At 40.2% G+C, this 9,957-nt stretch overlaps 1 protein-coding gene across 1 annotated transcript; it reads right to left on the bottom strand.

Moving 5' to 3' along the window:
- Positions 1-669: 669 nt before the first annotated feature.
- Positions 670-9,486, bottom strand: LOC133814656 (uncharacterized). The gene is made up of 6 exons (XM_062247589.1): positions 9,192-9,486; positions 8,949-9,137; positions 8,325-8,867; positions 6,684-8,054; positions 891-1,321; positions 670-819 (listed from the first exon to the last, which is right to left on the bottom strand). The coding sequence occupies exons 1-6, from the start codon at positions 9,484-9,486 to the stop codon at positions 670-672; spliced, it is 2,979 nt and encodes a 992-aa protein (XP_062103573.1).
- Positions 9,487-9,957: the final 471 nt, after the last annotated feature.

Genomic DNA, 9,957 nt, shown 5'->3' with positions numbered 1-9,957 from the left:
CAAACCAAAGTGTTATGCTAAGTTCGGTCATGCGAACAATTAGATGTTATAATAATATGCAAATATATTGTAATATCAAAGCGATCCTTTTACACCGCATGCAGTAACTGCTTGGATGTACTTGTTCAAAATAAAAGTAAAAGCTGCCCGTGCAGCAAACCAAAAAATTATATTGTCTTTACATCATGAACCGTAGGTCGTGTAATTAGAAATATAAAAGAAAAAAAACTAAGGAGCTGGAGGATCCTGGGGAAGGTTCTGGTCGACAGCTTCATTGTCTGCACCCTCCATCCCGGCGGCCAGCGAGATTTCGGGGGAGGCAGGGACCCTCGACCCTTCTTCTTCAGCCAGTTGAGCCGCGCACCGAGCCAGCTCAGCTTCCCTCGCGTTCTCAGGAAGATAATCAAAATTGGCACCCTGATTGTGCTTCCAGAAGTCATAGAAGCACCTCAGGGTGACATTTTTGTACCTCTCTAAGTTGGCGGCATTGGTCTTCTCCAAGCCCTTAACTCGGTCCTCCATGTCTCTGGTTTCTAGCCTGCTCGCGATCAAGTCTAGCTCAAGCTGCTTAGCCACCTTATAGTTAGAGCGGTTGGGCTCCTTGTATTGGTCCCTCAGCTTGCGGGCTTTTTCCAGAGACTTCAGCTTCTCCTCCAACTCCTCGGCCAGTTAGGCCTTTTCCGTAGTCACCACTGCCAGCTGATCAGCATGTCTGGCCTTGGCAGCTTTGAGTTCGTCCTCGTGCCGTTGATCCGAGGTCCTGGCCTCCTCAGTGACAGCACCCAGGCGAATGCGGCCGGCAGTAAGGGTTAGCATGGCCTGCATACAGAAAAAAAATTAGACAAACAGTAAATTACCAAAAACCTAATTTCACAAAGGAGACAACTTACACTGGTGAACTCATTCAGGGCTCGGTTCAGAATTGGGTCAACCCCCATCGTCTCCATAGCCGCCATTGCCACTCGGCAGCGATCATGCTTGGTGATTTTGGTAAGCCTCTCCTTGATTAGTTTAAAGGAGCGGCCAACCATCAGGTTCCCGGTTGAGGCAGGAGCTTCCTGCTGGGTTTGGTCAGATAGGGCAGCAAGAGAAGGAGTCAACCTGGTCACAACAGATGGAGTCTGCTGCTCATGGGGGGAAGGCGGAGTCACGGTAGCAGAGGGCCCATCCTTCGAAAGGCCTGCATTCCGGACCTTCTTCGGCTGAGGCTCTTTGCTGCTCTCCCTAGCATGTCTCTTGCTGGCTTTCTTTTTGCTCGGAGGGGCAGCAGCAGCAGCCTCTGGGGTGCTGTAAAGGTCAAACACGTTGGTGGATTCCATGCCTGAAAAATGATAACAAAGTCAAAAAATGAGATAGCATGAACAACCCAACACATCACATCAGAAGAAGAAAACAAAAAAAAAGGATTGCAAAGTGCAATACCCGAGCTATTAAAACTGGTCGCTACACAACAGACTCTACTAGTCTTACACTCATTCTTTGACACGAAGAAGTCTGACCCTAAATATGGAACATATTTAAAATTGACGTCCCCATCGAATAGATGACAGGGAATTGGCAAATTGGTTAAAAATGAAATTACTATACCGTTGTCATCTGACGAGTCATCAGAGAGGTCAACAGGCTCGGTGGCCTTCTGCTTTCCTTTTCCTAAGGGGGCCGAGGGCCTCTCTGCTCGAGGAGTGCTAGAAAGTTCCCCGATCGTGACCCCAGTCGGTCTCCTCCGCAGAGGAGACGCTTGAGGTTGCTGCTCGGGTTCCCCTTTGGCGTGAGCACTCCCTGCCAAAGGCCCCCTCGTATCTGATCGAGGGGCCCAGAGGCCAACCAACCTAAGGTTAGCCTCTGTAACTAAATTCTTGACACTATTCTCAGCATTTGACATGCTGGCTAAGAGTGTCGATCTTAACTCCATTCCCGGAGTTGGGTTTGGTCGCAGCCATGGGCCTGGAAGACATTAAAAGTTTAAGACATTGTGGAGGAAAACACTAAGTGAAAAAGTCAGCCAGCGATGCGAAAGTTTTACCTCCTCGTGCGAAAGTAAGGTTTTCCGCGACCAGGTCCGCCGTAAAGAAGTACTCTTGATAGTACCTCCCCACGTTTGAGATGTGGGCCGTGTCAGTCAGGAAAGTGCGTCCATTTTCCTGATGGCAAAGGTGGAAGAACCCCGTGCCTTCATGGTTGGGGTTAGATTTGAGGTCGAACAGATAGTTGACCTCATGTGGCGATGGCACGGGCCATTTTTTCTGGCTGTACAAGATATAGAGTGCAGCAAGCATCCTATACCCATTTGGGGTAATTTGAAAGGGGGCAACTCCAAAATAGTTGGCCACCATCTGAAAGAATGGGTGAAGAGGCAAGGTGGCCCCTACCTCAGTATGAACTCGCGACCAAGCGCTATAGGCGCCACTAGGCAGATTAGCCCTTTGGTCTAGGTTAGGCTTGACTAGGGTCACCCCTGGCAGACTATATTTCTTTAAGTAGTTGGCGATCATTCTGACCTAACCCTACTTTCAGAGACAACATACCACTCGACATCCGGCTGAATAACGTGTCGGGGGCGGGCATGTCTTTGGATGTTTGGATTAGGGGCCTTTTCGTCTCGACCACTGGTCGAGGGAGCATCAGCCATAGCAGCAGGCTGATGAGAAGTTTCGAAGGTTTTTCTTTTCTGGGCTTTGGTTTTGGTGCGAGCCATGTTTTGGGTCAAAACTGGGGAAGTGTTTATATTAATACGAGAAAAAGGAATTTCAGGTATCAATGTCGAGGGTTGTTCTTCGTCCTCGAGCAGTTGAGCTAGCAAATCGTCATTGATGGGTCTTTCTCCTCCCCACGGGTCTTGCATATAAACTACAAACAGACAAAGGAGGAGATAAGACGCACAACCTGAGAGCTTATGTTGAAAGGTGGAATAACGTTGCTCACGTCTATCGACCAGAAGCATTCTAACCGAAACTCTAAGTTTTATGCGAGCAGTTTGAAAAACGGATCAAAAAGTGAAAGAAAAAGTTTTTTTGAAAAAAGCTTTTTCAACTCCAAAGGGGCGGGAAAAACCCAGTTTTTCAGCTAGCCTAAAAATCAAATTTTTACTTCGATTTTACGCCATAAACCCATGATCCTGACTATCAAACTGATTCCTAACTTATATATAGAAAAATTACACTACCCTATCAAGCATCAAATGGTATATGCAAAATCTTCACAAATTTCTACCCAAGAACACAAAAAGTTTTAGAGCACAGAAACAGCATGCATGGCATCTCAAAGGGTTAAACATCGAAGAAAGTTTACCTGAGTGAAGATTGAAGATCTTGAAAAGGAGGGACTTTGAGTTTGCAGGCGAAAGATCCTCGGTGAAGCGTCTGAAAACTTTAAAGTCCTGGGCTCTGGATTATATTTCTTCAGAATTCTTGGCAAAAGGATGGCATGTAAATAATTAAAAGGAGAATGTGGGGATTATTTATAGAACTGAGGTGTGCCAAAAAGGGGTAATCATGGGTTACCTTTTTCAAGGCATGGGGGAGTGTAACAGTCGTCGGAATGATTTCTTGAAAACTGAGAAGGCATGATTGGACGTGATTAGGTCACTATTTTAAAGAACACGCGAGAGTTCAGACAGATTTCGTGGGGCATACGAAAAGTTATTTTCCTAAGTTTACTTATTGCTGGTCGCGATAAATAAACTTGGGGGGCAAATGTTTATCCAAAAATCAGTTGTTGATGACGTGGCAAGGATTTTCGACACGTGGCAGACACATTGCAGAGATACGGCTCGCCTATTGACCAGCATTATTTCTGCGCGAAGAGATCAAGTTCTATATACGACCAGCCTGGTCATATATTCGTTCATTTATGTAAAGATCTGTACAGTTATGATGATATCCGAGAATATCTCTTTATTATGACTTGCAGATCCAATCATTAAGGATAGATATTATTTCCTAATTCATGTAACTCTACCTGAGCCTATAAATACACAAGAGATAGCTCAAGGAAGGGGATCGATCTTTTTTGCTTAGAGAATTATATTATTATTATCCACCGTTGTATTGTTTTCTTCTTGGAAGGTCTGTGAAACTCAGGAACCCTAGTTCTTTGATCACACCTTGGGAGCTCAACATTAATAATAAGTATCAAGTGGATGTAGGTCATTACCAATCGCTGGGACCGAACCACTATAAATCCATGTGTTCTTTATTTTTTCCATTAGATTATTTTTAAGCTCTATATAATTTTCTTGTCGTTTCCTAGACTCTGTGTCGTTGACCAAAATCAGGGTCAACATAAACATATTCAGAAGCCTTTCCTTAGGGTGGCCATAAACGAAGGCAACACGAGGCCTTTCCTATGCCTCTCGGTGTTCAACCAATAATGGAGACCATGAGACATATCGTCATAATTCCCTCTTCTAGTCAATATTTTAAAATTGTGTTTTTCTCAAAATCAATATTTTCAATTTGGTTGTAAAACTAATTAAATTAATTTTACTAAATGATATTCTAATAAATACTAATCCAATTATGGAAAATAAATAATCGTTCCCTAGATTTTATTTTGCCTTTTTAAATAGAATACCATTTTATTTAATAAAACAATTTTATTAAATAAGAAAATAAACAACTTTAATTTTTTTTACCATCTTAACTAATTAAGACTAGATTAATTGTATGAGTTATCAAATAAAAACATATAATCAATTCTAAGCATGTTTCTAAAAAAAAGGCATGCTTAATATGTACTATGTGGGTAATACGTATGTCATGTTATTATGCATGATAAAATATTAAACAATTTAATCATGTTCAAGCAAATAAATAAATGAGGGTGGGGTGTTTTGGATATTTCTAGAAAATTACAACACTTGCAAAAAAATACACAAAAATAATTAAACTAACTAAGGCCTAATAAAGAGCAACTCCTTTGATCTTGGACCTTCTCTTTTAGTCTTTGGGTTATTACCATTTTAATTAACCATTATGAGTTAAATAACATTCTAATTATTAAAAAAAAATTAAAATAATCAAACTTTGGGTTTTAATACCCAACAAGTTATTGAGGCCTAATTAGAATTTTGACTCATCATAATTAACTCAAAATATATAATTAAAACAATTTTAATTATATTGGGCTTAAACATGCCCAAATGGATAATTATACATCGATACAAACTCTAATGGGTGTGTCCATGGTTGGGTTGCGGCTGGAGGCGGGTGCAGGTGCACGAGGTGCAGGGCGCGTATGGGTCGCTTGGCGCGTAGGGCGCGAAGGTGACTGGGCACGCAGGCGTGCACACGGCTGCAAGGGTAGCGGCTCGGACCTTGGGATTTGTGCTCGGGGAATGGGCCATTACAGAATTTTTCAGAATTTAAAAAATAAATTACAAAATTCCTATGCCCCAAAATGGCTTACAATTTTTGTATATCTAGAAAATTTAAGAACTATTCCTAACCCAAAAACACCATGAAAACCAACCCTTAAGAACTTAAACGATTCATACACAAACATCCATCCATTCATATATTACACATAATATAAAATTGCATATGATACCCACACAATAATTAACATATGCAGGGATTAAAGATGGCTCTGGTACCAATTGTTAGGAACGATTCCTAGTGTGCAACGGAAGTTGCGGCAATTGTATACAACAAAATATTTCATATAAACAACTTTATATGAGGATATTTTAATATGTAATATGTTAATCAATATACATAATATGTATATGAAAAATAATACGAAACGATTTACCTCTTGTAGCCTAGCAAGAATCCTTGAATCTTTTCGTATGTATTTTGATCTTCTTATCCTTGCTAGAGTACTCACACCTGGATCTTCCAAGACGTTCTCTACACCTCAAGATGTGGGTGGACACATAGAGAATAAAGATCAATTTTGTGAATCAAAAGTATTCTCAACACATGAGACTTTTAATTATAGGCTAGAGAGAAAAGGTTTCAGTTTTTGTGAAAAAGATGATAGTTTTTTCTTTTTTTTTTTTTGATCAAGAAGAAAATTACTTCATTAATCAACCAGCAAAATACACCCTCACCTCACTAAAACCGCTCCAAGAGAAGCAGCAAGCTGCTCCTCCAGAACCAAAAAACACAGGAACTAATTACATGTTAATCTATGTATAAAGTCTCTCTCTTGTCTAGACATTTTTCTATTTTTAACAATGAATAATCTGTAGATCACTATAGTCTTTACATCAAAAGCAATCAAAGAATCAGATTTGGAATAGCCCTCAAATACACACCTATTTCTATTCAGCCAAATACAATAGCATGTTGCTGCAATAACTGCTATGCTAATAAGTCTCACAATGCCAGAAGCTTTCAGGGAAATCCAAGTTAACCAACCATTGAAATCCACCGGCCAACCTCTGAAACCCAGCCACTTGAACACTAGCTCCACCACTCGTCGAGAAAGGCAACAGTTAAAAAATAAGTGCTAATGAGTTTCAGGCTGGACTCCACAAACAGGGCAAAGTATTGAATCTAAGACAATGTGAAATTTACTAAAGTTGTCTTTCGTTAACAGTTGAGAATTCACTACTTGCCAAAGCATAAATCGATGCTTTGGAAAGTTGAGACTACTCCAAATGGCCCTGTGATAGCTAACTTGAGTAGGTGGAAGAGTACTGTTATATAAAACAGCAGTACAGAACTTACCCGAGCTACCTGCCTTCAAAATCTCAGAAATGGAAAACTTTTGTCTCAGTCGACATAGTTTGCGCCAATACCAGCTGGTGTCCAACTTTAACTCATAAGACCAAATGGATACCCCCTTGAGATAAACAGAGTTCACCCACTTAACCCACAGTAAATCTCTCTTCTCATTGATAGCCAAAATGTATTTAGCTAGGATAGTTTGATTCCATTTGGTCCCTTCTTTAAACCCGAGACCACCATAAGGTTTGGGAAGGCAAAATTTCTCCCAAGAGGCCACATGAATTCTTCTTCTGTTCCCGTTCATTCCCCAAAGGAAACCTCTACATAGTTTCTCGATCTCTTTAGAAACACTTTGAGGAAGGATGAAAGTACTCATCCAATAATTTCGAAGACCAAGTAATATTGAATGAATTAGTTGAATTTTTCCAGCAAAAGATAAGTGCCTACTTCCCCAAGTGTGAAGTCTCATTTTGATTTTTTTAATAATAATCCCACAATCTTCAGCTTTCCATTTAGTTGGTCTTAAAGGCACCCCTAAGTACTTTAAAGGAAATGCACCTTCAGCCAAACCAAGATCCCTAATGATCTCCCCCTTCTCCCTGGGATCAACCCCTCCAAAGAATATTTGAGATTTATTAACATTGACATGGAGCCCAATAGTATTGCTGAAACCATCCAAGACCTCTTTAAGAACTTTTATGGACTGTTTGGACCCTTTGCTGAGAAGAATCAAGTCATCCGCAAAGCATAAGTTTATTAACTTCAAACTTTTGCAAAGAGGATGATATCTGAACTTAGAGTCTTGAGCAGCATGAAGAAGACTTCTCGTTAGATAATCCATAATCAGAACAAATATTAAAGGAGATAAAGGATCACCTTGACGAAGACCCTTAACACCTTGAAAACCACCTTGAATTCTACCATTCATAAGAAGAGAGTAGGATGAGCTTTTGATACAAATCATCACCAGCTGAACAAATCTACCAGGAATGTTTAAAGCATTAAGCAGATCTTCTACAAAATTCCAATCCACAGTATCATATGCCTTACTGATATCAATCTTGATTGTACAGCGAGGAGAAGTGTTTTTCCTCCTATAGTTCTTCAAGATGTCTTGGAGAATCATCACATTGTGAGCAATAGATCTCCCTTGGACAAAAGCACCTTGATGAACCAGGGAAGGAAGGTCTGTTGCAAGTCTAGAGCACAGCAGTTTAGATATGCACTTGTATATCGTTGAACAACAAGTAATAGGCCTGTAATCTATAGCTTTAGCCGGATTCTCTTGTTTAGGGATAAGAGAAATCATTGTATTATGAAATTCAGGTGGCATGAGTCCTGTCTCAAAGAAATTAGAAATTGCAGCACAGATTTCTCCCCCTATAACAGACCACATTCTCTTGAAAAAACCAGATCCAAACCCATCGGGTCCTGGTGACTTTGTATCAGGAATACTAAAAATCGCTCTTTTTATTTCCTTATACGAGAAAGGTTTCAGCAAACCAAGTTGCTAATCTAAAGATAGCTTAGATCCCTGCTCAATACAAATCAAGTTTAATCTGGTATTGACAATACTACTGCTGCCCATATTGCTGCGGAAATGATTGAGAAAATGCTTCACAACTTCAGGAAAATTCTCATTAATCATACCTTGGTCTGTAATGAATGTTTTAATTCTGTTTTCCATTTTCCTCTTCTTCAGACAAGCATGAAAATAAGAGGTATTGGAATCTCCTTTTTGCAGCCAAGTAATTTTGCTCCTCTGTCTGAGAAACTTATGGTACATTTTCTCTTGAGTATCAAAATTAGCAGCTGCTATAGCTTCTTGATCCTGGTAATTCATGTCTCTCGGATGAGATTGTGCCTGATATTTAGCCTCACTGTAACAAGCTTTAGCTTCCTGATAACTTTTCCCAATATCACCAATCACTTCATGATTAAATTTCTTGAGGCAATGCTTTACTCTCATAAGTTTTAAGTAGACCCCTTTTAGTCCTCTAGTAGCCATCGGTCTCTTCCAATTTTGCTCCACTATGGTCTTGAAATCGTGATGATCAGCCCAGAAATTGTAATACCGAAATGGTTTAATCCCAATAGCCTCTGTAGCTGTAGCTGAAACAACACATGAACAATGATCTGAGATTACTTCCCAACTAAAACGAGCTGCAGTGTTAGGAAAGTGATCACGCCACTCTTCATTGACAAATACATGATCTATCTTGGAATAGATTCAATTGGTGCCAGCTTGGTTGTTAGTCCAAGTGAAACTCGAACCATGAATTTTGAGAGCTTCAACATGATTCTGAGCTAACCATTGATTAGAGTCAACCATTTCATTTTGCGTAATGGGATTCCTTCCATTTCTGTCATCAACATTAAAGACTGAGTTAAAATCCCCAAGAATTAACCATGATGAAACAGGAAATTTAAGCTGCACCAGATTTTGCCATAGAGTCTTCCTATCTTCAATGGTATTAAAACCATAAACAAACGTGAGACAAAAAGCATTAGCTTAACCAGCCATTTTAACCACACAATGAACATGTTGAGACGATTCAGCAATTACTATAACACGTACAAAACCCTTCCTCCATATAATCAACAACCTGCCCTCAACAGTAGAGCTATTAAAGAAATCCCAGTTAGCAAATTTTTTATTCATCAACTCCTGAACTTTATTCCCTTTCAACTTAGTTTCTAACAGACCCCCTACTCCAATTTTATTGACATTGCAAAACTCCAACACAGAATCTTGCTTATCCTTGTTATTCAATCCCCTAACATTCCAACTTCCTATGTTGCAACTATCCATGCTTAAGTAGAAATTAAACCAGGACCCTTTGTCTCTCTACACTCTACCTCCTCTTCCACATATCCCTTCTCTTCCTGCAAAATACTGAACTTATTCACAGACCTATGCCCAACATCTTGGTCATGATCTGTAGTAGAACCTGGAACAGGTTCCTTCATTCTTGACCCAGCAGCTCTTCTAGGAGTTTTCCAATCAGCATTAAGCAGCGAGTGATCATCTTTTTTACCTGAACCAGATGGTTTCAACTTAGAGGAAACAGGAACCGAAATGGGAGGATTCTGTGTGAGATCCTCTGGTTTAGACATAGGAGCCTTCCTCTCTGTATTCCTCACTTTCTTCTCAACTTCCCCTTTCCTACAGTCTTCCATGATGTGGCCATAACCCAAACACGTTTTACATTTCACATGTAACCATTCGTAATCTATCCCCTGCTCCACCAACTAACCATTTTCATTAAGAAATTGAATCACT

This window comes from Humulus lupulus, chromosome 2 (assembly GCF_963169125.1).
Source record: "Humulus lupulus chromosome 2, drHumLupu1.1, whole genome shotgun sequence".
Classification (NCBI taxonomy): domain Eukaryota; kingdom Viridiplantae; phylum Streptophyta; class Magnoliopsida; order Rosales; family Cannabaceae; genus Humulus; species Humulus lupulus.
Note: the sequence above shows the minus strand (reverse complement) of the source record. Positions and strands in the feature narration are given on the sequence as shown.

Coding starts and splice junctions, on each gene's coding strand:
- LOC133814656 (XM_062247589.1), bottom strand. CDS start 9,486: ATGGATAGTTGCAACATAGGAAGTTGGAATGTTAGGGGATTGAATAAC. Junction 8,055..8,324: donor AACATTCATTACAGACCAAG/GTATGATTAATG, acceptor GGTCTGTTATAG/GGGGAGAAATCTGTGCTGCA. Junction 1,322..6,683: donor TTCTGAGATTTTGAAGGCAG/GTAGCTCGGGTA, acceptor ATCATTTTTCAG/GCATGGAATCCACCAACGTG.